The 26,787-nt window shown below is 43.8% G+C and overlaps 1 protein-coding gene across 3 annotated transcripts in view; it reads left to right on the top strand.

The window, feature by feature from the left end:
• Positions 1 to 1,453: 1,453 nt before the first annotated feature.
• The window catches only part of LOC102693755 (insulin receptor substrate 2-B), a 37,986-nt gene continuing 12,652 nt past the window's right edge, over positions 1,454 to 26,787 (top strand). For 2 of the 3 annotated variants that reach the window (XR_011190258.1, XM_015351366.2), the window contains exon 1: positions 1,455 to 5,324. Coding sequence is in view for 2 of the 3 variants with exons in the window: in XM_015351366.2 (XP_015206852.2) it covers positions 1,967 to 5,324 (3,358 nt within the window). In the remaining variant the exon portion in view is untranslated. Of the gene's footprint in view, positions 5,325 to 20,807; positions 21,601 to 26,787 lie in introns of those variants that run through there. The other variant, XM_015351365.2, reaches the window with a different exon arrangement.

Raw genomic sequence — 26,787 nt, 5'->3', positions numbered from 1 at the left:
GTACAAAGCAACAGTTAAAATCTTTTGAAAATGCTGTGCGCATCTTCCACAATGAAGAATAGTTTATTCATTAGAATACTATTTCTAACACTTATCATGATACCCCATTATTGGAATATTAAATATAGACAAAAGGGACTCTAAATGGCACAGTGCATATGAAGATAACCAAATTAAATACAAAAATGTTTTTGCAAGCAAATTGCACTCTGGTTCTTTGTTATTGTAAAACAAGCCACCAAATATGAATGTTTCTGGCTTTCATAAAGGGAGTGGATCCATGATTTATCCCCTTTAACAAAATATTGACTGGAATTTCTTTCAATGGCTTAATTTCTTCTTTGGTGACAAAAGGTGTCAGACTTTTAATTAAAACTCTTCCAAGGCTTTACTGGTGACAACCTTTGTCACAGAATTGTGGTCTCAATACTCAATAGCAATTCTTTACTGTCCTGCTCATTATGATACTTTATTGAGCTCTTGTAGTATTCTACCTTTCTGTATTTTCTGCACTATCACATAATGATCATTTCAAATAAAATCATTTCAAATTAATGATCATTTCAAATAAAGAGCACTTTGCTTAACGTTGTTAGCTAATAAGAATGGCCAGCCTTCATCGTCACCTCATTAATCAGCATGAGGAAACACTTCATTGTTTAAGTCTCGACCCAGCTGATCTTTGTGAGATCACATCAGCAGTTACGATTAGTTTATCGATTTCCGTAGATTTATTTTTACCTGGAATGCCATGGTTAGTTTAGTCGGAGGAAGTAAGACTGAACGCAAAGAATTCTTCGTAGGAGCCATTTAATCGTTGTAAACAATTTAAATACCTCGATTCATGAACTGACACTATTAATGCCGTATAAAACCTACGGACATTGCGCGAATAACTATAATTACGCGTGAATGTACGGCGAACCGGTGATGATACATAAACAAGCCCGTTTATCAGTCATCAAACATACAGGAAATAATTGTATCCAATATAATTACTGGTATAATCTTTCGATAAATACATTTTTAGTACCAGTACAAAGATAATGATTAATGTTTGCATTTAACGTGGCTCTTATTACATCTTTCGAGCACAAATACATAAATGATTTCGCAGTGTAATAAAAGCGCATAAGAAGGATACTTTGCTACACAGTCTTTATCATTAACTGTATTTGGAAGAATTTGCATTTACAAAAATAAAAGGCTGTAGATCAACTCTTTAAAATCAAATTGGTTAGAAATAACAAGACAAGACGATTATGAGCTAAATAAAGTTTTGAATTTACAAAACGTGAACCCGAGAAAATGCCTTGTTTACGTCTACAAGCTCTCCCTACGTCACACATAGTTTAAAGGAACTAGGCCAAGGACCGTCCGCTGCCGGATTGGCCACTACCACATTCAACTCAACCACGCTGCACACCGATTGGTCCACAGTGGGTAGTTTAATATGGACGCAACTGAGATCAACCTCATGATTGGATAATTAGAAATGCCAATCAGACACGGAACGCCTCCACAACCACCCTCCAAAAAAAACGCAACCTCTCATTATTTGATTGGTTTGCTGAATTGACGTAACAGTACAACCTCTCGCATCTATTGGCTTATAGCGACGTCAATCATACTAACATTCTGCTGATCCCCGATTGAAATGCTGGGATTTCACCCCCTCCCTCCTTAGTCGTGGCTGACGCAATGGTCACGTGTTGTTTTCGCTGTGGTCCGTGGAGCTGTGTACTGTGTGAGAGAGATTGATTATAGAAACGAGTGAATGCGGTTATGTAGCAATTGGCTGAATTTCTGTGCCTGCTGTCTGTGGTGGATATATATCGAGCAAGGAACGAGCGGAGAGCATCATTTTTTTGGAAAAACGAAATTGAGCCGGACTCAGAATTTGGCACCCGAGATGGGGTCTGTATCAGTAAAGCTAAGGTAAAGTGACCTTTATTCGTATTCTCTCATGGCAAATTTGGTAGATTGTCGAGAAAACAACGCCGCTATGTTGCTGTTGGAAACACAACAGCGCGCAATTGGGTCGAAAACAACAGTCACAACAAACGGCGACACCTCTGTCGGGGAAATCCCTTCATCTTTAATTAATATTGGCAACGTGCAATACCAGCAGCACCTGCCGCTCTCGTTTCACCACAGCTCACAGCAGGCGCAGCAACAGTATTCGGAGGAAAACCTCCAGGACGAACTGCTGAGAAAACCTTCCCTGTCCCTCGTACAGGAAGAAGTCGCTGTCGGCACTACAGCTGCCCCTGTGGCAGCTGCTGCTGGTGCCGCCGCCAGGAGCGACGGGCTGGACGACGTGAGGAAATGCGGCTACTTGAGAAAGCAAAAGCACGGTCACAAGCGGTTCTTCGTGCTGAGAGGCCAGAGCCACCTGGGCCCCAGCAGGCTGGAATACTATGACAGCGAAAAGAAATTCCGCAACAGCACAAGATCCACCGCCACCGCCTGCCCCCCGAAACGAGTGATCCCGCTATACCAGTGCTTCACTGTAAACAAGAGGGCTGATGCCAAGAGCAAGCACCTCATTGCCCTGTACACGAAAGACGAGTATTTCGCAATGGTGGCTGAGAATGAGCAGGATCAGGAGGACTGGTACGCCGCTATAAGCGACTTGATGAATGAGGGAAAGAGAGGGCACCTGGACTCGGAGGAGTTGGACGACGGGTATGGCACCGTCACTCCTGGCACTGTTTTCAAAGAAGTGTGGCAGGTGAATGTGAAACCCAAGGGGCTGGGGCAGACCAAGAACTTAACCGGCGTGTACCGCCTGTGCCTCTCCAGCAAGAGCATTCACCTCGTGAAGCTGAACTCGGAGACGCCCTGCGTGAACCTGCAGCTCATGAACATCCGGCGCTGCGGCCACTCGGAGAGCTTCTTCTTCATCGAAGTGGGGCGCTCTTCCTCCATTGGCCCCGGGGAGATCTGGATGCAGGTGGACGACTCGGTGGTGGCCCAGAACATGCACGAGACCATCTTGGAGACCATGAAGGCCCTCAAGGCCTTTGCCGAGTTCCGGCCCCGGAGCAAGAGCCAGTCCTCCAGCTCCAATCCGCTGGCCTTCATCACCACCCGCAGACACCTGGGGAACCTGCCCCCCAGCCAGACGGGGCTGCAGCGCCGCTCGCGGACGGAGACCATCGTGGGCACCCCCCCTGCCAGCAAGAGTGGGGGCTACCGTTTCCGGACCTCCAGTGAGGGGGAGGGCACCATGAGCAGGCCCTTCCGCTCCGTCACGGGCAGCCTCATTCACCTCAACGCGGCCCGCATGAACCTCGGCAGGCAGGAGGGTGGCGGGGGCCGCTACGTGCGGGCCGCAGCGGGGGCTCCCTGCCACATGCGCTCGGCCTCCTTGCCCGTCTCCCACTTCCCTTCCACCACCAGCCCCGTCAGCGTGTCCTCCAGCAGCGGGCACGGTTCGGCCTCCGACACGCTGACCCGGCCCTCGAGCGCCTCCATCTGCGGCTCGCCTAGCGATGGGGGGTTCAACTCCTCCGACGAGTATGGCTCCAGCCCCGGGGACTTCCGCTACTTCCGGGTGAGGAGCAACACCCCCGATTCTCTGGGCAACACGCCGCCCATCCGGGAGGAGAACAGCCTCAATGACTACATGGCAATGGACCGACACCGAGAGGGCCTGGGCTGTTCTGAGGGCCCCAGGGAGGACTGCGTAGAGGTGGACAAGGGCTTCCGGAAGCAGGCTCACTCCCTCTCCAGGCCGGGCAGCAGCAGTGGCGTTGCAGTGTATCAGAAAATGACCCAGACTACCTCGTCGTTGGATGAGCCCTGTGCGGAGGCCAGCCTGGTGGGAAGCAGTGGCCACCGGGCCTGCTCCGTTTCCCCCAAGTCAGGCTTCTGCCCTTACCCAGAGGACTACTACCAGGCCAAGCCCCCTGCATACCAACATCAGGGTAACCCCAAGGATGATGGCTACATGCCCATGATGCCTGGTGTGGTGCCAAAACGGAGTGCAGACTATGTGCCCATGCAGCCCAAGACCTCTTCAGCTCCCCAACAGATTGTCAGCCCCAGATGCTCCCAGTATGTGGACTCTGAGGGCTACATGATGATGCTGCCCAGTGGTGGCTACTCACCTGTTCAAACCTGTCCCCAGAGCAGCAATGGACGCGTTTCCAATGGCCCATACATGGACATGTCCCAGAACGGTGCGCCTACCCATCGCAAGCGCTCCAACGACTGCCACTGCGCACAAACGCCACCTGATCTCCCAAAGTCTTACAGCTCCTACTTCTCCCTGCCAAGATCTTACAAAGCTCCCTTGCGGGAGAGCCGTGAGAGTGATGAATATGTGCCCATGTGTTCCCCTGCAAAGCCTGCCTATGCAGTGATTGAATGCAGCCGCCGGGTGGTGCCGAGCGGCCCCTCTCCCACTCCTGGGATGCATAATGGTTGCCAGGCGTCCGTCGGGGGAGATGGGAGAGCTGTGCGACCCACACGCCTTTCCTTGGAGAGGCACAACTTCCACAGCTCCCTTATTGTCTGCGAGCCCCCCAGTCCTGGAGAGTACATCAACATTGACTACGAGCAGAAGGCCTTGCACACACCCTGCTCCCTGTCTGCTGAGGGCTCCCCATCATCCTTGGGCTCCAGTAGCGAGCAGCGCCGCTCCCCACTTCCGGATTACATGAGTCTGGACCTTGATAATGCCTTTCCCAAAGGGTGCTCCCCACAGCCCATGCCAGTAGCCCCCAGGAACCCCACTGACTACAGTTTGCCCCAAGCATCCACTCCCAGCAGTGGGCGGACGGATGACTACACGGAAATGACCTTTAACCTGGGTGGGGAGCCCAGCAGCCCTTCGGCCATGGTGAAGCAGCTTCGGATTATAGAGCCCTACCCTGCCCTGCCAGCCTTGAGCCCCCCTGTCGAGCCCAAGGTCATCCGAGCTGACCCCCAGGGCAGGCGGCGACACAGTTCGGAGACCTTCTCCTCCTCTCCCAGTGCGCCCAGCAGCGCCCCTCAGTCCAGTGCCCTCCTGATGGATGGCAGCAAGCGACACAGCTCGGCCTCCTTTGACAGCGTCTGGCTCCGGATGGAAGGTACGGGCTCCCTGGAGGTTGCGGGGGACGTGGGGTGCAGCTCCAGCAGCAGGATGTGTCGCAACACCTCTGCCGGCTATCAGAACGGCCTCAACTACATCGCCCTGGACCTCCGGGAAGACCCCCAGGGCTGCTGCGACCTGGTGTCCCCTTCTGTCCCCCCTCCACCTCCTCTGGCTGAAAGCGGAGCTTACGCCAGGATAAAGTTCCCCAAGTCCGACGGACTGACCGCTGCCTCAAAAGGTTGGTTATGTTTCTGTGTCCCTTTCCGCCAGAGACGCAGGGAGGAACACCTGAGTTGAGTGTGTTGGGGGGAAAATTTTTAAAACGAGGCAAAATTAGGAAAAAAAAAAATGGAGCGAGGGAAACTGAAGTTGGGAATCTGAACCTGGTGTTCTGATAAATATTTTCTCGAAGGTGCAGCGAGGCTTTGAAACATCAGAAAAAAGTTTCAAAGTATCATTCTAAGGCGTTTTTCTTATTTCTTCACCTTTTTGAAAGCAGGTTTGAAGTCAAATTCTAGGGTACACGTGCCTGGATTTAGCTTATGAGTCAGGTGCTTCCTGGTAGCTGGAAATGTCAGGGTTCTAGTAACTGAATGTGTCTTCGGGGAATGTTAATGACTGACTTTCACTGTAGCAACTGACCAGCAGCTTCTCTGAGAGGAAGGAAGGAAGGATCTCTAGGAAGCGATAATGTGTAGACTGTACACAGCCTGTGTTTGCAGGCAAATGGTTTTCATTAACACATTTACCAGCAGTCATGTGGTGAAGGATTTGAACTAGCCGCTTATAAGCGGGCTTCCGGTGTTTTATCCGAGATCTCCTTTTATAGTTGTTCAGTAGTCTGGGCTCAGGAGTGCCGAGTTTAAACTCTCAATTTGTGAGCTTGATCTGGTGAAGAGGGGTGTACTAGAACAATATGCCACACGTAGAACCGTAGTGCTCGGAGGGAAACGGAGTTGCAAGTGAGCAGTGATGAGTGAGATGTGATGCTGTTGACCTGTTGTTCTTTTCCCATCTTGCCCAGCCTCTGAAGTGGGGAGCTGTAAAACGTATTGCGCGATGGCCCGGCTGTCGAATGAACGGAATGTTCCGAAATGTGTTGTATGCTTGTAATGAGCCTTGTTTTGTTTGTTTTTTTTGTTTTGTTTTTCCTTATTTATGATGTATCTGAACATGGCGAGTTACTATTTCTCTTCTGCAAAGCTGGTACTGGTAGATATGAAATGTAACTTGCTTTGTAAGCGTCTGGAGCCCTTTTTTGTGAATGATGAAACTGCAGAAGTGTTGTGCTGCGCACCTGGAGTTTAATCTGCGGGCCGACTGAATGTGTTATTAGTAAGCAAACCCTGGAGCAAAAACTGTGTTGATGTACCGAGTGCTGCACCGTCATTAGACTTATCCAGCCATTTTTTTTTTCCTGTTCTCTTAATTTGAAACCCTGGTTTATTAATTAAAAACAAGAATAAACAGGGAATCAAAATACAGTCATAAGACTCCACTGCTACTCTCTGAAGAAGATGCTTGTTTGAGGTTTTATGATTTGTCTTGGCTGCTTATTCCTGTAGGAAAATGGACTGCTGTATGAGGAATGGGAGTTTGTTGCTACCATTAAAAGGAAACATCACTGTCAAGTTGTCGCAGTATCTGATTAATCTTCCTAGCCTTTCTCTGATCCTTTTGAGTGTTTTTTCCTGTGTAGATGCACCTTGCTTATGTAGAAAACACAATAAAACTTTACCTATCTTGCACATTGGCCAGGTCAATACCTGAGCAAAGGAGTCATGCCTTGTATGACTACTGCGATAAGTGAATTGATTGCCATAAGCAATGGACTTGTTGGCCCAAAGTTTTAAAATGATTTAGGGGTCAGAAATGGATCAGTCTGCGCTTGGGGCCCATATCCACACAGTAACACACTGCAGGAGGATTAAAGGCTAATCTCTAGAATTTACTTAATTCTGTCTCCACGCCTCTCTCATAAAGTGCACCTGAGCACATTGTCCAGGTGGCAAGAGTGCTGTTCCTGAGTGCGTCTCAAGACTCTCCAGAACAGTACGCAGGGCTGGACTCCTCCTGATATTTTGCTCTGTATTTCTAATAACTTGCAATACTGCCTTTTGGAATTTGTTCCTCCTGACCTTTTTAACTGAACAAGCAAATTGCCTGAGTGGGGGAGGTGGAAACATGATTTTCTTCTCAAAAGTTGAACTTAAGTTCCTTATAAAACGGTAGTTAAAAGGCAGCCTCCTACATGTTTAAGAACTTGATCTTAACGTTTGACTAAAGAGTTTAAATTAATCCTATTAACAGGTTAATTAAGGGTTGAGTTGTATAACTGAGGGTGGTGAGGTGGCATAGTGATTAACATTACTGCTGTGCAGCACTGGGGCCCTGGGTTCAGTTCTAGCCCTGAGGTGCTATCTGCATGTTTCTGTGGGTTTCCTTTGGGTGCTCCTGTGTATGGCACCTTGCGCCCATTGCTTGCTGCTCCCCTGTGACCCTGGATTGGGTAAAGTGGATTGAATGATTATATAACGGAGTTGTGCTGGAACAAAATGCAGCTCCTACGTGAGTCTCCAGAACTGGGGGAGCCACTGTTCTTGTTCACATAAAAATTACAAGGATTTAGTGTCATTTGAGATTTGGGAATAATTCAATGGTTTTCCACAAGCAAAAGTTGGATCTATATATTGGTAGTAATAAAGGTGGAATTGCCAAATGAATGGGCACATGCTGGGATGCTTAGTTGATGTTGAACCTGAATCGGCATGTTTGATTAAAATGTCACTAAATGTATTTTCCTGCAAGATATAAGGGAAATATAAATTTCATCACTCCGTTCGGTAATTTCTTATCTTTTGACCCTTGTGTTTTAATGGGGTTAACCTTGGGGAAAGAACTGGCTTTCCTCTCTGTTCTAGACATTCCTGTTTCATTGTCAATTTCTTGAGGATCTTTCGGAGAGAATGCAGCTTTTTAGGTCTTTACCAGCATGCCAGGCACTTCAGTTCAGTACGATGTAAGCTTGCATTCCTCCTATAGCTGCCTTTATAGTGAGAATATAGTGTCATCAGCAAACATCTGACTGCTTGAAATAAATAGTCATGATTTTTCCCAGGTTTTCTATGCCCCTGTTAGGTTGTCGGGCTTGTCTGGCGTAGCAGTAGAAGAAGGAAGCTTGCCCGTCATCACCAGGAGTGCTTAACTGTTACTTCGCACCCTTGTAGAACATCTGAAAATAAAGAGGATTGGCCCTGCTCTTTATTGACTTTTTTTTATATGCCATAAATCTGCAAAATAGTCTTTCTCTTCAGGGTAAATGATCATGGGAAAGAAGTAAGTGTCTTTGAAGCAGGGAAGTGGGTATTAGTCATTTCTTGGTGAGATGAATAGAGGCAGAGTTAGTTTCTGTTTTTTTTGCAGTCTTTCCCTTTTCTCCTTGCAGCTGCTACCTGGCCTGCTCCGCAGCGTGAGGAGCACTTGTAAATTGAGTGCGCTTCATGCCACTGCCGTACCTTTTTAGAACAATCAGGATCCTGCCACTCGGGGGCTTAGAGAGCTCTTAAGCATTGGCTGCTTGGGAAGCGATGAAGCAAGCCGGCCAGTTCCAAGTAGGTTAAACGTGTGCCGCTCTGTTTGAGTGCTTCCTGGTGCGGTGTCATCTGGAAGCCATTCATTCAGCGAAATGAACAGGTGTTGGAAACTTCAGGGCCTTGATCAGTGGGATGTTGGCGAGCTTGCGGTACTCTAGTTCGTGAAGGACAATCGCAAACAAACTCCCCCCAAACCCCCCCCTGTTTTGAAATGGGGTATTTGATTTTTTTTCCTCCCACCAGAGAACTGGACTTGTGAATCTGTGTGAATATTGGTAATATGCAGTGCTCTTTAAAAGTTTATAAACACCATGCAGTGTAAGGAGAGGCTGGGGTACGGAACAGTTTTGTTCATTCTTAGCCAATTCCCGATTCACCGATATATGCATCACTGTCCCATTAACGTCTTTAATAAATGGCTCTACGGGCATCGGTGTCTAGCTGTGGTGGCACCCCAGTCTGCAATTTTCCGAGTAAATGGGATGAATGTATGTAAGAGTTTGCACGTTGATAATGCAGTGGGATTTGACACGAGTTAATCTAATGTTCGTTTAGTCCAGTTTACAGATACCAGGATTAATGGTAAACTGAAACGGAAGGTACTGCACAGCACTGTGTGGTTCACCTGTATAGTGTAGCTAGGCTAGACACTACAGCCCATGAAAAATGGCACCCCCCAGAAGCCCTGTACAGGCTTTTGTAAAATCAGCGCTGATTTTATGAAATTTCAGTAGTCCTAGCTTGCCTGTTCTCTTGGCAGTTCAACCAGGGAAAAACTTCATGTTCTAGTTGAAGTGAAACACAAAAATATGCCTATATGAGTACTCTGAAAGGCTGTTCTCTTCACTGTTCAAACTCGGCTTGGTAAGAAGCTTGATCCATTGGGTTGCGATCTCCCAGTCCAGAGATGCATTTGTATACAAATGCATACAGTTATAAACAAGAGAGGTTATTCAGGCCATCCAGCTCATGCATTTTTTTTTGTCGTAATTGATCGGGTCCAGGCGTTTCTTGGAAGTGGCTGCAGTATCAACCTCATCAAATGTTTCTGCTTGTGGAAGGACCCTGTGATCCCCTTATGGTGATTCTTGTTCGGGACTTAAAAGGTTCAGCTCTTTTAGTCTGTTAGTGAAGGATATCCATTTAAGCCCAGGAATATGCCTGGTTCGTCTTATCTGGGATGATTCCAATGTGGTAATTTTTTTATAATGTGGTGAGCACATTTCACAGTATTCTAAATGAAGTTTTACTAGTCTGAAGTTGGATTGCATCATCCTGTTTTGAATATTTTACATCTTATCTGTTACCTCCGTTTCCCGTGAACTAATTCTGAATTCACATAAGTGCATTACTGTCAATGCCTATTTCCTGTCCATTGAGAGTTTTTATGACTTGCGTTATCAAAAACGTTCTGAAAATCTACCCATATCATTCTGTATGACCATTACTGATACTGCTTGTTCAAAGAGCTCTAGAAAGTTAATTAGGTAACCTTCCTTTTCTAAATCCATGTTGATTGTCACATAGAGTCCATTACCAGACAGATGAACCTCATTTACAGTCCTAAAATGAAACTGTGTGGTGCAATACTGTAATGGGTTTGTGGCAGTGTAAGTCTCCTGTTGATATAAAACTAGAATTAAATGATTGTTCTGCAAAAAGGAGGTATTTCCTTCAACTAATTGTGGCATCTTTGTTAAGCTTCTGAAGGCTAATGAAGGGATGCAATTGGCAAAACCCATCCAATGGTTTATCAATCAGCTTGACTTTGGAGCAAATGAATAGAGTAAAAATTTAGACGTCCATATTCTTATGAAATGTATTACTTTCATACTTACAGAGGAGAGTTGGATAGAGTATGTTCAGATGTTTATTACTGAATAGGTGGCATGCTAAGGGTCCACAAGTAACATACTGCAACAAACAATGTAATTTGTAATCTTGTCTTTTAAGACGTGTTTGGTTTATCAATACTGAAAGTCAGGTTTCTTCCTCTCACTCTGAAGAGGCCGACGGTCATGGAGGATACTTGGTTTGGGTGTGCCCTGTTTGAGCAAGTTTATGGGAAATCCAGTGACTGTTTGTGTCCCTCTCTGTAACGTGTGCCTTGCTCCTGGTGCCTCATCTGTTGCTTTCCTGCTCAACTCTGGCCGTGGTGTCTAGCAGGTTGCCTGGAGGGAGTGAGTCAGTCCAGTTGGTGTGGTACTGACTGCTGTGTTTATCGCAGCCCTCAGCGGGGGCCAAGGGGGTGAGCCTCTGCAATCTGTTTGTACAGCTTGTTTTGCAGAACTGTACTTATTTCTCCACCTGACCTGTTTATCTAGCAGAAATGTGAATGATTGAGTCACACTTTTTTTTTTCCCCCTGTGGGTTTGAAAGAATGTAAAATAATCCCCCAGCTGTGAGTCCATCACGGATTGCAACACTCCACCCCAGCTGCATCAGTCTGGTTCAGCTTTCTTACTCCAGGAGCCCCAGAACACAAATCTGTGGCGTTACCTTGCTTTTTTTTTTTTAAGCGTTACAGTGGTACACTGGGGAGAGAAGTATCACTTTCAGTTAGTTACTGTAAGGAAGTATTTCAAGGAAATGAATGTTTTTTTTTATGCCTAAATGCGAATTAAAAAAAAACCAAATGGAAATGGGGAATATGAGATGACAGATGTGAATTCACAGGAAACGGACGCATCATTTATTCATTTGGGAAAAGAAAATGCCGGTACTTTCCATCATATAGACGTTCTGTGTATTCCAAGTGTACGATTACTGTAAACGGAGCTTGGGAGTATATAATGAACTCCTGGCCAATTCTTGTTATGAGCTGCAGCCTACAGTATATGTGAGTCAAATGCAGAAACATCTGCTGTTAATTAAGGCAAGTCGGGACGTGGGGCAGTGACGGCACAGCTCTGCTATTGTGCCTGTGCTGTGTGCTGTATCCGGCACACCTGGGGCCGAAGAAGCTTGTTTATGAGCCTGGCATTTTGAGATCATCGTATGACTGCAGTGGCGCGGCTCGTCATGTCACTTAGTGACACTGCGCGCGGGTACGTGGTGCTGTGCTTGATTTACAGTCGCCTTGCTGCACACTGCTGCCAGACTGCTCTACTTTTAGACTGGAACTTTCCAGTTGAGGAGTTGAAATCACCTTTGGATCTCTTGCAGTAAAAGCTGGGATTTCAGGGCCTTTATAGTTCAAAACATTGATGATAATTATCCCAATAACCATGTTATTAGCTATATGGGAGTCCTTCTTCTCGGCAGTTCAATACTCCATTAAAGTATCACCTAAAATATTAATCATTTTCAAAGCCCTTTTAATTTGTGATCTGGTTTGAACTGATGGAACCTGGAAATCATCTTTTCTCATTTTGACCACGCTGAATCAATGTTATTTTGTGCTAGACTTGGAGCTGTCAAGTTAAACGTGGCCGAGCTGGGTCTGTGCCTTTAGGTACAAAAGGAATCATGTTAAACCAGTTAGGGAAGTGGACAGAAGCTCAAGAAGAGTCCAGCTCTTTGACTGTAGTTTTGTTTGTTCACTTTTGACTCTGATTTTGGCTTGGAAGTATAGACATGAATACACAATTGCCCAATTTAAGCTTGATGGTGATAAACTTGTCACTGTCTCACGCAGCCTATGGCAGGGTGTATATGCACAGGGACAATTATCCCACTCAGCTTGTCTTGGGAATGTGAGAGAACATGCAAACTCCACAAAGCAGGTAGGCGTCTGGAATCAAATTTCATAACCCTCAAGGGCTGTGTGGCAGAGGCAGCTCCAACTTCTGTGCCTCTCCTTAAGCATCGTTCTTTCAAGGCTTCTAAAATGGCATGGTACTAATTGCTAGACATTTGAATTGGTATGGGTTTTGTAAGAAGGGAACTGTTGGATGGTGAAACTTTCTTTCTGTGAGGTGAAGAAATAATGCCATCTGACTTGTTCAAACACAGCCCTGGGTGGGGAAATTGCAGTGGTCTTGGTATGCAGCAAATATACATTTGTGAACACTGTGGTCCGTGGTGCCAGTGTTTCATTTACCTTTGAGTGATTTAAATGCAAATTCTGTTAAGACAGTTTGGGAGCACCAAGCATGGTCTTTTCTTGTTCCCCCTTAGTTCCAGCTGTATTTCCTGTATCTGTAAAACTCTGCTAGTTAGACTTGACCCTTTCACTTTCGGGACCTATATAGGAGTTTGATAGACGCATCAGTAGCCTAGCAACCACACCTGGAGGTGGACCTGTATCCTTTCCAAGTCCTACACCTCAATAGCTGGAGGACGTTGGCCAATGGGTCCAGTTAAGACCGTAAGCAGCTGGGTTTCGGGGAGAGCCGAGTTGTAATGGTAACCCACAGCCACAACAACACTCCAAAACCTGAATCAGACAGCCCTAATGTTTGGTATTCACTTTAATCTCTGAAACCATGCCAACAGGTGTAAGAACTCTTGCTTTAATATATTTACTGCTGAGCAGATCAACTTTCTCACTCAGCATTTCTATTGAGTAATAATCATTAGGGGTCCTCGGGCCCCCATAGTGCATAAGTAGCCTGTTAGGAAAGGTGGGATCTGTACTAACCTGAAGGAAGGCCAATGTTTCAGAAATCGAACTCCCTCTATCCTATCCTGGGGTTTCCAGCATGTGCTGAATCTCCTAATCTCTTGTTGCTGAACTATAATTGCATGTGGGGTTGTAGGTATATCCTAAATGAGTTCCTCCCTCACACTTGCACCCAGTTTTTTTTTTTTCCCCCTGGCAGACGTGTAAATGTTCCTGTATTTAATTGCTTGTCAAGTGGAAAGGTGCAGTCTCTGCTTTCATCAAGCCCATGCAAGTACTGTACTTTAGAAAGTGTTCTGTAGCTGGCGTTGTAGAGTGCAACCTGTTGAAACTGGTGTGTTTTGACTCCTGACTTTGTGAAGCCTTTCCCCCCCCCCCACTCTTCCAGAAAGACTCAAGAGCCATTCACACAAGTGTTCATTACCAGCATTATATTGTTAGTGTCTGATTTTCTTATGATATCAGTTTTCAAGCGGTTAGCTGTATTCTGACATTGGATTATGCTTCATAGTTACTTTTTCAGGACAGTACTTATAGGAAAAGGGATTGCAACTCCAGCAAGCCGGGGCAGGTTGTATCCAGTGACGATGGGAGGCATGTAATGCATTTTTAAAAAAATGTCCACCATTTTAAAAAGTTTATAGTGAGATGAGCTACACTTCATACCTCATCTTTACTCTACTTGTTGTTTTTTTTCTTGCACGTCTGGTAACTACCCGAGAGAATCTGAATTGGCAGTCCTTAGTACAGTTTTCAGGCAGGGTCTTGTTAATTATTCCTTCCTGTGCTTAGTTAATTCACCTTTATGTGCTAACAACATAGTGAGCTATGTATTTATTATATAAGCATAATGTATACAAGATGAATTCAGCTTAACGACCATGGTTGTGTGCAGTTTGCAATCAAGCACACCCTAAGGGAACAAATGACTGCATTTTGTATACTCGGACAATGAGGGCCATGTATAAATACACAACCAGGTCCATCTTGGCCTGTACAGTCCCTGGTCATCAGCCTTGTTAACGGGATCTTTGCTGTAGAAATGGAAATGTGAGTTTAAGGTGTTGAAATAGGGTCATGATTCCAAACTTCCAGTGTTCATCCCATGTTGAAGTTGTTTGCACTACCTCATGTTATGCTCATTTTCTAAAAGAGGGTCAATGCTACCTTTATTTCTTCGCCAAAAGAAAGCACTTTTCTTCAGGAGATTGTCCCTTTCCTTGTGCGGATTACTTGGCAATAAATATTTCCTGTTCTTTACTGAAGGGTAAAGTGCTGGAGTTGCAATAAAAGTGCACTTCGACTTTCCCCTCTTTTCTCCAGGGCACTAGCTATGTGCCATCTCACACCTGAACTAAATTCTCATTGCTCTGTCAAAATGTCATCAACTAGGAAATCCAGACATTGGCCTTTTTCCCCTTTATTTCCTCTGGTGTTTACACTGAAGCAGAAAAGGTTATATTCAATTCCGTATATTTGACATTTCAAGCTGAAAAAAATGAATAAATGCAGCCATATGAATGATACTCTACTAAGTTAAAGGTAATTTCATACTTAAAACATTGCATTGTGGAAGAGGTCATGTTTTTGCTTTTCCTGCCTAGGATAGTAATGTTCCATAGGGTTGCCCTGGGGAAGGGTACCAAGCTGGTGTTCCTAAGTATATTTGAGGTAAGCTGGGTTAGTGTGCATTCCCCAAGGAAAGTGAATTAGTTTCTGTTTAACACAAGGGTGACTAGTTCCCCGTGCTGTTGCAGGAAAAATATTATCTCGCAGAGACCTCAGTCTGAATAAAGAACTTGTCCATATTCACTCTCCCCAGCAGCCAGCAAAGAAATCATGTAAAGTATGCTGTAAGGTAGAGCTAATAGCCTAAAACCAGTGCTTTGTACATTTTCAAATAACTAAAATAATTCCTTGTAGCAACGTGGGGCATAGCGATGATAAATTCTGGTTCAGAGTGAGCAGCACCACCTACTGGTCCACCAACAACACTTAAAGCAGCCTGATTTTTCCTGGAGGTCTCGCAGACCAGGACTAGCCCACCTCAGCCCGTTTTAATCCGAAAAAGATTGGACTGCAGCAACGTGTCTGACCGTTTTGAATTTTGCATTCTTAAAGTGTTGCTCACCAACGTTAAGTCTCGAGCACAGGCTTGCATAGCCAAAGAAGCAAGAAAGCCTGGATATAGACAGTACAGGGGGGTTGAGCTGGGATAGGATCGGCTGAGGGCAACTCTGCCTCCCCCCAGTGCCTGCTGGGTGTCTGCATTAGGCAGTTGAAGCTTCTCTCCTCCCTCCCAATAAAAAACATTTGCTGTATCAATTGGAAATCATCACAGTGGTTGTCTTTTCAGCTTCTGCGTTGTGTAATGTTTATTCACGACCTTGTAGTCCTCCATGGCCTTTAATTTTAAAAATAACCGTTTATGAGGTATCCTCTTGTAAGCCTTCTAGAAATCAAAATATGTTTTTTGCTTTAGCATAATGTCCTGTCCTTTTTTTTTTGTTTAAAGACCTATCTCGAGTTACACAAGACCTTCCCTTTCTCAGTCCATATTGGATTGTCCCTTTGGTAAGGTTTCCTGTTCTCCAGATATGTTTCTCTCCCATCTTTGCTGTCCACTGCTTTTGACAAGGAAAAATCAATGTTTGATGTCCCTCAAAAGTCAATATTTCATCTCCTTCTCGCTTCCCTCAAGCACCCTTTGTTACTGACTCCAGTGACTGGCTGAGCCAGGTTTGGTGGTGGTGCAGCTCCTGTAATGACCAAGTCCGGATCAGGGGCCAAAGAGGTTTGAAAGCTATTTTCAGCACTACTAGTACAGTTAGTGAGTACTTGCCTTATACTGCCAGTAGTCTGCTGAAACATTTAAGTCTATGGATATTTTTTTAGAAGATATGCTTAAAAGGGAATATAAACTGTAGCACAGACAATAATGTGGCATACAATGAATTTTATTTTTAAGACTGATATTGTATATAGCGAAATGTATGTAATATTGCTTTGCAAGAATAGCCATCTTAACAATGGATGCTCTAAACTTCTTAATATTATTTCACTTGGAAGAAATGAGTGTTTCCATTAAAAAAAAAAAATTAAGTCAAGCACAAGCCACTACCCTTAACCCCTTTTAGCATATCGCTGGTTTTGCCTGCAGGCCAGCACTAGAGACTTCAAAGAAGTGGATGTTTTTTTATGAGGACTGGCCAAGTCCTGCCTTCCTGAGTCCTTGTCCATCTTCCCCAGAAGTTCTGCAGATGCGTCTCTTTGTCAGAGCGTGGTTCTTCCCTTAATCAGCGTTGCTCCATGTAGTTTCTTTTATCTTTCTGTTTGTACAAGTGTCTGACAGCCTGTGCAAACTGCAGTCGAAGCAACATTAAATGTTAAAGTGATCTTCAGATTTTGGTAACTACAGAAGCATAGCAAAAGATTATTGAACCCGGATCTCAGATGGAACCTTCCAATATTAACGGTTTTAAATGTTTTTAAAATTTAAAATTTTTAAATTATTTAAAATTTCCAATTAAAAAACAATCAAAATATACTTCTTACTTATTTGGCTTTTTTTGTATCAGTATGTATTGCTGTTGGCTTTTCTGGTAATGTGTGCGATGCATCACACAATCATTCCTTCCCTTTGGGCTGTCTGGTTTTGGCAGCTTTGAGCTGTAATCTAATGGCAGATCTGTGCCATTTGGCACAGTCGGCTCTGCTGGGTCCCAGGAAGGCACCTCAGACAGATTGCCTTGGGTGGTCCCTGCGTTACGCAGCCCCGCTTTTTTTTTTTTGCAATAGCGGGGGATCTATATGCTCATGACACCTAGCTGGAGGTTCCCGTTCTCCTTCATCCGTTTCATGCATTTTAATCAAATCACTGCTTGCGCTGCTTATTTGCCATTATTATTGTTCTCGCCCAAAATGATCATTCAAATTAGAAATGTAATAAACCGGCACTTTTACGAGGCCTGTCTGAACTTCAAGCCTTGCTGTAGTTATACCCCTTGCAGCACTGAAGACGCTCCTCTCCAAGGATGCGCTGGCGTCGCACGAAACCTCATTACAGCACAGGTCTCACGGCAAATTAGTTCGTATGCGTGGATGACAAGCTGTGTTTGCACAACCAGCTGACCCAGACCAACGTAACTTTTTATCTGCAGCTATTTGTATGCATTAGCTGCAGCCTTTTCTTTGTATTTGTGATGCAGCTTCTGTGTGGGTCACTGCCAGATTGTCTGGTCAGGGTACTGTAGCGCTTTGGTGACTCTCATCTGTGTGGTGTTCAAAGTTCAGGCGTAAGCTATATGAAAACTGGGGTCTTCACATCCACCCAAGTCCAAGTTTGGAGCAATCCCATGTCCGACAGCTTGGCCGTTGGCATCCTGCAGGGCCTGCTGGGGTTGATACTTATAATACTGTGATGGAAGGCAAGTGCTAAAGTGGTAGTTCACAAATTGATAGGGGTGCTCATTTTAATGGTGGGAGTATATGTGCTATTTGCATTTAAGTAAATAAGAACTTCATGTTCACTATCATTTTAGTAAAACAAATTCATGAGCTGTGAACTTGGCTTTAATACTTTATTCTAAACCAGATTGTTGGCATTGAAACTTTTGATTAAGTTATTTGGGGAAATGTGCATGAATAATTGTACTCCGGCTGTAAGCTTTTGTGTGTAGTATAAGAATCTGCACTGTGTGAAACCGCTCTGTATGGAGAGTTGAGTTTTCCCCAAATGACAGAAACTCAACTTAAGGGAAATCGTTTGCTGTTGACAACAGTTTCCATTTCAATATCTTCTTGAAACCCATTTCTCTAGGTCCTACCTCCCCATTTCCTTTGGGTTACCCAAAATGAGAGTCTGAACTCTGGAAACCACATTGCTCTTCCCAGCACTGCACACATCCCTTGTCCGGTGTGGCTGGACCTGTGCAGCCAATCTCCTGGTGTCCTTTCTCCTCCAGCAGCAGGTTACTGCACTGGCATTCAGCATTCCATCCAGTTGCTGCAGCAGTCTCTGTTCACCTCATGGGCCAGCCATTCCCTGTGTGACTCGGCACTGCCAGGCCGGAACCCAGCCCCCAGCTTCCACGGTGCCAGTGTTCTCTCCTGGTGTAGCCGGACACAAGCCAGCCTCCCGTTCCGATATTCGATGTGGCAGCCTCTCCAGGCGAGGGCCAAGCACAGCAGGCTGTAACTGCGCTGTGTGGGATTTTCGGCTTTCTTTGCGTCACTTTCTGACTTGAGTTTTGTGCTGCATGCCTGGCCCTGTATCCTTTCCCTTTATGCGAGTAATTAGCATGTGCCTCACAGATCTTGGAACTCTGGCAGTGAGCTCCATTTTAATTTGTCGCTACACACTGTAGGCTACAAGACGGCGAACTGGATAATTTGTGGTTTCAGTACACTAGCTGAAAAAGGTAACTTCCTTATATTGATGATATTCATTCCTAGGTTTTCTATTAATTCCTAGAATATGCCACTGTGTGAGATACCGTTCACTTTTTTAGAAAGTGTAAATCTGTATATGAAATGGCTAATAAGTAAGAACTACATTTCGTTTCCTTAAGTTAGTTATATGTAGTTGTATTTGCATGAAGGTTCTACAGATTTGCACTCGTTTTGCAGTCCTGCAAATAAACCAACTTTGAACTGTGACGAAAGAGACGTGAGACAGAAGTGGACTCCTGGCTGGAAAACAGCGAGTCCAGAGTTCACATTCAGTGGAAATTGTTTGGACACTCTTGACAGTCTCACTGCTTCACAAATTCAGTCACCTTGTGACGTTGCCTGTCCTTATATACATGCACTTTTTTATGGATAGTGCTACTGCTTGGGTGCATGCATAAAAAAAATCCCTGAAGTAATTTCGAATTGATTGTTAAAAGACCTAAATTAAAGGTTTAGTTTTATTACAAAAAATGATGCTAAGAACCCTTTTTTTAAAAAGGGTGTACACTCAAATTCAAGGAAAGAGTGCCTAAATGCTTTTGTCAGACAGGAAAGGCAGTTTTAGTGTGTTGTAGCTCATTTTATGTGCGCTACGTAGTATGTACTTGCTTTATTGCAAAACTGAATCTAGTATCCATTTTTCAGTGCTATACCGAATGTGCACTTCATCACATCACTGCTTCAGCTGCTAACCCAAAGGACCCAAATTCTTCTGAATTCCAGACTCTAATGTTTTGCAGCAGATAGGAAGAGCACGGGCACGAGATGCCGAATAACGCTGTCAGTTTCTCTCGTGTCAGTTGCCGCTCGCAGCCCATTGCGGTCATTTCTGGTCAGCACTGGGCATCACGGAGGTGGCGTTTCTGCCTCCTTCTCTTGGCACGAACTGCAGGGGTGGTACTGAGCTGACACTTGCTTGACATCTGTCCATAGCGTCTCAATCACACTCGGGTCCTGTAATTGGAAAGACCAGTCCAGGACCACAGTTTTTGTTTCCTCCAAACGTCGGCTGTAATTTCTACTCTGTGCTCTGACTTGCTGTCAGGCTGATGTGTTTTTTTATATTTGGCTGCCTTTGTGCGATCTCCAGTAGAGCAGCATTTCCAAGCTGTGTGGTGCGAAAACAAGACAGAATCTCCTCTGTGTTTGACAGAGGAACAAGGCTGTTTTCTTTAAAGGTTGTGCACACTACAAGTCTTTACTGGACAAAGCTTTTTTCTTGTTTTCACACCAGCAGGCTTATTGAAACTGTGCCCGATTAAATTTTAACCATCGTAAAACATTTTATTTCTTGAGCGGCCTTGGAAATTCGTGGATAAGTTCACTCAAAGTGGAAGGATGGACGGTTTGGGTAATTTTCCCAAATTGAATTGTCCAGTAAAAATGGTTAAAAACCTGTGAAATAAAATCTAGTTTCTTTTTGATCCTCAGTTGTATTTTGGCTTTTTATTTTACTCCATTTGATTCTTTCGGTTAGTTTTGTCGTGCTATTGCATCTGAAAGGAGCACCGGAGCTTTATCTTTAAAAAAAGTTTGAAAATGAAGGAATTTTGGTACTACCTTATACTCGTTTCTCTGTTTAATATTCCAGTCACACATCCATAACCAGGTATTTATCATCAGCAGTCTTTTCTAACTTTTTTTTTAACTCTTCCTCAGTGACTGCATTGTAATTCATTGCAGTGGAATAATTATTTCAGTGTATCGGTATCATCCATGTGATTGTGCTAGAAGTCCTTCAGATTTCTGGTTACAGAATGAAGTCCTTACCATCAGCCAGGGCTGTTCCTACTCTGGCCACATCTAAAGGCGTTCTACTGTACTCATGTTTCTTAGTTGATGTAAAATACTCGTGTGGCCTCAGGAGACTAAAGGGCCTTCATAAATTGTAAATGTAAGATACCTCAGGGTTTTCACATGAATGCATCTCAATACTAGAAGATCAGAGGATTGTGTAGTTGTCAGGATGCTTTGCATTTGTCATACCCAGAATTTCCACTCCAGAATCTGTTTCTGGATTTCACTGCAGCAGTGTTCCAGTGTGAATTGGAGTGTGTGTGTGTGCGCGTGCACTCAATGATTGCAGCATTAGCGCCTTTCATCTTTCCTGCAGGTAAATCCCTCTCTGAGTGAGTGTAGGCGCTGTATTTGAGAGCGCAGGAGCCTGTAATCGCTGGCAGTGAGCTGACAAAGGAAACTCCCTCAGGGCAAGATACCTGCGCTGCTGGCGAGACGAGAGAGGGAGGAAACTCCGGTGCACCCTGCCCCCCTGCTCCCCCTATTCCTGGAAACCTTCAAACCCCGCTTATCCACATGCTTAATGCCTTCTGTTAGGTGGTCTTGTTTTCCCACCCATTGGAGTTTGCCAGTTTCATCTCTGAACCACATTATCCACAGTTGTCTGCAGAGCTGGGGAAATATTGAGAGACTAATAAACGTTTTATATAAGCGATTGAAATGATCACTATATCTGAGGCTTCTCCAGACTGGTTTCCCAACGAAACCAGGATATCAGCTTTGATAACCATGCCTTTTTCTACACTCCCACAATTTGTGTAATTCTCTTCTCAGGTTCCACTGCACTTCCATTTGAGGAAGTACCCTATGGTCCCCTCGTATGTTTTCTCTGTTCAAGACTTAAATGGTTCTGCTCTTTTATCCTGTCAATGCAGGACATTCCTTTCAGCTCAGGAATGTATCTGTTTGCTCTTCTCTGGAATGATTCCAGAGCAGCGGTATTTTTTTTTTAAATGTGTTGACTAAAATTGTACACAATCTTCTAAATGAGGATCCGTGTTCTTCTTGGAATGCCCAAGGAGCACTGAAGCAATCCGCTTGTATTACCTCCTGCAAATTTAGAAACGGAACCAATTCATTTCTTGTATATAAAAAAAAAAACCATTGCAGCACTGTCTCTAAGAGTTTTTTTTTCTCCGATTTAAAAATACAGGCCTGCTCTCTTGAATGTGGAATCTGGACAATGATAAAAGCTGTTAATAGCCAGAACAAGGGTTTACTTCCTCTCTTCTGCTTGAGGCCACCCTTGGCACCAGTGCTGTGGCTGAAAAAAGAATCGTTCTTCATACAGGCTCTATTCGAACGGCTGTTTCTTGTTGGTTGCATTGAAACCACTTCCATTGTCTGCTGTGAAGGACCAGTGCATGTTTCGTGGTTTGTGCTTTGCTTTGAAATGGCACACCTGCCACTTGTGCATTTAATTGATGGACACTGCAAATGGGAGAGGTAAAGGGACTGATCTAGTGTGATCAGGAATAAAGGTTATTATTTGAAATAACCCGACAGCCAATACTTTGCACAGTCCAAACAATGTTTAGCGTATTTCAGTGATACAGCTCTTAATAGTTGATTTTGGGAGACTGGAGATGCGTTTTTTTTTTTTCTGTCACGTGGTAGGCTCAACAGCTTCTGCTCCACTGGTTTTTGAGAATAAACAAGTTGTGCACAGCAGTTTACCTCGAAGTCCTGTGCCTAACATGGATTTAGTGTGATGTGTTGTCCGTCACCTCAGCATTCAAATATCCATATGGTTTAATACATATGGGATGATCTCCAATGACCGATTTTATACTAAAGCAGATTTAAAAAGTAGGCCCTCATGAAGTCTTTTGAATTTTGTCATGTTCTACTCCACCTAGCGATGAGGTTATTTTGTTGTGTAGATTACACCAGTACCACTACCACTGAAGCTGGGGAAAACCTAAACTGTGTTAATGAAGAGAAGTCTAAACTCCAGTACTAATCCCATAATCCATGCTTCGAAAGAGATGTTTCAAGGCGATTTGGCAATTCTCTGTAAGGCTGATTCAATCCCATTTTGGACTTCAGTACTTCAGTGACTGAATCTCAGTTTCCGTTCTGTTTGAGTATACCACACTGTCCGGTTAGGCCTGGAATTATGATGTCTGGTCTTTTCGATTACCCCTCTTCCAGACTGATGGTGTGTATACCGAACATCCATTCTGTATTAAAGTCCAGACCTGGATTTATTGTAGTAAATGAGACACTGGGAAGTACAAAGTGGGAGTAACATGGGTTCTAAAATTAAATCTGCTCGTGGCATCTCCAATAACATCCACCACAAACATTTCAAGTAATTCAACAACCTGCTGACAAAGCTGCTCTGAAGAGGTTAAGCTCAACACCTTGAGAGGCAGCTTTAACATCTCTTGTGATGGAAGTTAATAACCGGCAACGCTGTCTGGGACACAATAAGGGTATTTGTGGTAAGCCTGTAACAAGAAGCACTGGCTTTAGAAATAGAGGCAGCCAGTGAGAGTAGAGTTTACACCAGAGCATTGTAAGGCTCCAAGACCGGATTATGCCGCCTTATCTCATTAAAGAGGAGCAGATTCTTGATAAGAGAGAAGCAGCACAAGAGTGGAAAGACACCTGGGTAAGGACCAGACCTCTGCTCCATCAGTATGAACATCTTTCGTTATATAGTAACTTAAGCACTAACTAATGAAAAAACCTGGAAAAGGTGGACAGTAGTTTCCCAGCGGTATGTCTGGCAGTGTAAAGGTTGGCCCTCCTACATGAGCATTGACACCAGGCCCTGTGTGATGGCAGAAGACTGCAAACCTATACAGATGCGTTTATGCATCTTCATCTTCCTCTCTGCTATAGCTGTATGATCTTGGTGTCAAGGCTGACATTAAAATCCATTAACAAAGCATTTCCTCTGGTTCCATGAGTAGAGAGATCATGTTTGTGCAGAGCTCTATTGTTATTCAAATCTGTTGTCTTGATATAGAGTTCGAAAATGTGATGTGGCACCAAGTGCAACTGGTGGTGTGGCCAAGTACCCTAATATTTATTCCCATATCGGGTACCTTTTCTGCTTCATCTTGGAGATGCCATTAATTGTATAAGGCTGGGATGTCCAGTGTTTACAGTGAATACTTGTTACCAGGAAGTGTGCTGGGTTATGCCTGGCTCAGTTGCTGACTCGCATCTTTTGCCTGTGACTCATTCTGCAGGAGCAGTTGACGTGTTCTCTCGATTCTCTAGCATGACGCCAGTAATTCTTTAAGGTGGAAGTAAGAAGTCCATATAAATCTGTGCAGTGCAAATTGAGGCTCAAGAACCAAAGAACTGACGGGACAACTTTTCATCTATCCTGAGCTGAAAGAGCTTACATTAAAACATCCCACAACTTCACACAAATACGTTCAGTGTTTTGTTTTAAATATTCACCTGATAACTGTCACCGATTCGTTTCTTAACACATACCATAAATGCCTTGATAGGATGCAGGAATAATGTAGCAAGTGTAAACATGTATGATATCGGCCAGCTCCCTGTGGTTTCAAGACAAGTTGAAGTCTTCCAGCTTTCATAATGACATTTTTCTTCTAATAAAGTGTCACTTCTATTTGACTCTGAAGTGCAAAAGCATTACACCTAAGTTAATACCCAGACAGCAGGCCCACAGAACAGATCTGTTAACCATTTGTTTCCTGCTTTTCTTTTGGAAGTCCCTTAAAAATATTTGATTTGAAAGTATACACTTGATTGTGTCGCTGTGTTTGTAATCAAATAAACTGAACCTTTGCTTGGCATCTTTTGTTACTTTGATCCATTGTAAAGGTGAAAGAAGAATAGTACAGCAATTAAATCTGGACTGAAATTAGTGGGTTCATTTGGAAATCAGTGTTACCCCTGGACATTCCACTTACTTAGTTTCCCCATTGCATTGTTACTTTCATAAAGGGCCAGCTTGGATATCCATAGTGTGTCTTGTGTTTTGCTTCTGGAAATGGGAGCAAAAGTGTAAAAAAGCTGAGATCTTAGACTTCTTATGGAGTTCTGTGGCTGTGCTCACCAAAGGCTCAGCAGGGTCACTCCTCTCTTTTCTCTCATCACTTTCCAGCTGCATCCAGCACCTTTATAGCATTTCTGACCAAACCCTGCATAGAAATTTTAACGATGATAGTGATTTGGGTGACAGTAATGCTAAAAGAGACAAATGTAGAGATTGACGAATACTTCAGATGTTTTACTTGATTTACACCAAGTTCAAATAACTTTAAAGAAGCACATATAATATTTAATGGTGTAGAGTTAAGTACCTCTACAGAACAGAGTTACGGTGTAGAGTTAAGTACCTCTATAGGACTGGTAATCATTTCCTTCATGATCTACAAACTCTTTACTCGGGACTACTATATCATTTCGAATCTGATAGCCTATCATGTTCTCTTTTTTCTGGGAAAGCTGTCCAGTTGTCTTCTGTGACGCAGCTCCTCCAGTATTGTGGAGCAGTGAAGCTGATTGTTTAGATCATCTCTTAATCGGAAAAACTTGAGGAAGACCCTGCATCCACAGGGGGTATTCTAAACCTGTGCCAGTTCATGGTTGAACCATTTCCTCCTCCGAAGACCCTCTTCAAAAGCAGCGCGTCATGAAATTAGTCCAGTGGCTCGAAGTGCGGGGACAGTGGTGCGCAGTGCTGGCTCTGAGGCCGGACAGTGTGAGTAAACACTCTATCCATGCCAGACTGACAGAGCTGAACCGTTTCGAAAGCATCTGTATTGTGCTTGGCCTGGAATTGTTTCAACAAACAAAGCTCTTTATCAGACACGGACAATAGGAGTTGTGTCATCCAAGGCTATGACCACCCGAGCCCGCAGTGAGAGTGCCAGTGGAGCGAGCGAGCAGTGCATAGACATTCCAGGTGATGCGAGGGTGGCGATTGTGAGCTGCTGTTACAGGAGGGGAGGGTTGTGAGGGATGTACAAAAAAAGGTCCATGATGTCGGCCGCTTTTCCATTAAAGTCATGAAGAAGGCTGTGTTGGTTTTCAGGACTTGCCCAATGCCTTTTCATCTTATTTCACTCAAATCACAGTCCTCACAAACTATTTCTTCAGACTTGTTGAAGGGTTTTGTTTCTTTTTTTCCAGATATTCCGGCGATATTCTCAAGTCAGACCTCAGAATGTTTCTCCTGCCTTTTCCATTCTTTTAATTCTTGATAAAATACTGTTTTATTGATGTTAAACTAAAATGCTTCAAGTACAAATACATGCTTAGCACATATCGGTCTTCTCTTAGGTCCTTTTCAGACTTCATTGAATTCTCACATTTTTCTATGCATTGTTTATTTTTTCCATTTCAAGAGATGATATGAATAAGTACAACTTGAGCAAATTTGTGGGGGAAAAATGTAAAAGAAGTGTTTAACTTGAGGAAAATTAACTTGTTTCCTATAATCCCTTGTAAAGGTTGAAAATCCAGTAGCTAGAAAATAAAATTACAGGAATGATTGTTTGAGATTTTCAGCTGGTTTTATAAGGTAATAGAAAAGATGCAAATGTTTTTTTTTTTTAACTGCATTACAATGAAACTCCAATGGAAATAACTTTGTTTACTGTACGGTATGGCACAGACCAGTGTGTCATAATTGTAAATTAAGAAACACACAACAGGACAGTAACCCACAGAGAGATCTAAAACCTGCAGGTACTACATAGGAAAAAAAGGAGAACAGGCTGTTCTGTAAAACATGATCTCATTACTTCCTGTGCCTGGATTTGCTTCATGCAGAACTGTTTTGGGATAAACCTGATGGAAAAGATACCACAGTACTGCCAAAGATTGAAAAGTGCTTGTGGAAATAAGTTAATGGTACCAGGATTTTCAACTATTAGGGATATAGTGGAATGCCTATTGATGATAAGAATAATTACTGGGAATGAGTGAGCAACTCCAGTCCCTAGTGGCTGCATTGTTTTCTGGTTTTCATACCACCTCCAATTTTAACTACTTAATTGTGTTAATTATTTTATTTGAATTTTTAATCATTTGCTAAACAAAATATATTTAGGGCTTCATAGCCCAAGGGTTAAATCAACATCTCTGGCCTAGATTATAACCAGATGTAAATGTAAAAGGTTGGTCTTTTTGATTGGGGAAAAATGTTTATACTGGTAGTCTGGAAATATACTTTTCTCTTTGTTACACACATCATTTAGATCATGTTGAACTTTAAAAATATAAATTTAACGTGCCGGTCTTCGGCTTCATGATTTGTAAGTTGATTTCAGACATTTCTCTGTACTGTGTATCCTAAA

The sequence above is a fragment of the Lepisosteus oculatus genome, chromosome 8 (assembly GCF_040954835.1).
Source record: "Lepisosteus oculatus isolate fLepOcu1 chromosome 8, fLepOcu1.hap2, whole genome shotgun sequence".
Taxonomy (NCBI): domain Eukaryota; kingdom Metazoa; phylum Chordata; class Actinopteri; order Semionotiformes; family Lepisosteidae; genus Lepisosteus; species Lepisosteus oculatus.
The sequence above is the reverse complement of the archived record's forward strand: the minus strand, read 5'-3'. Positions and strand labels throughout refer to the sequence as shown.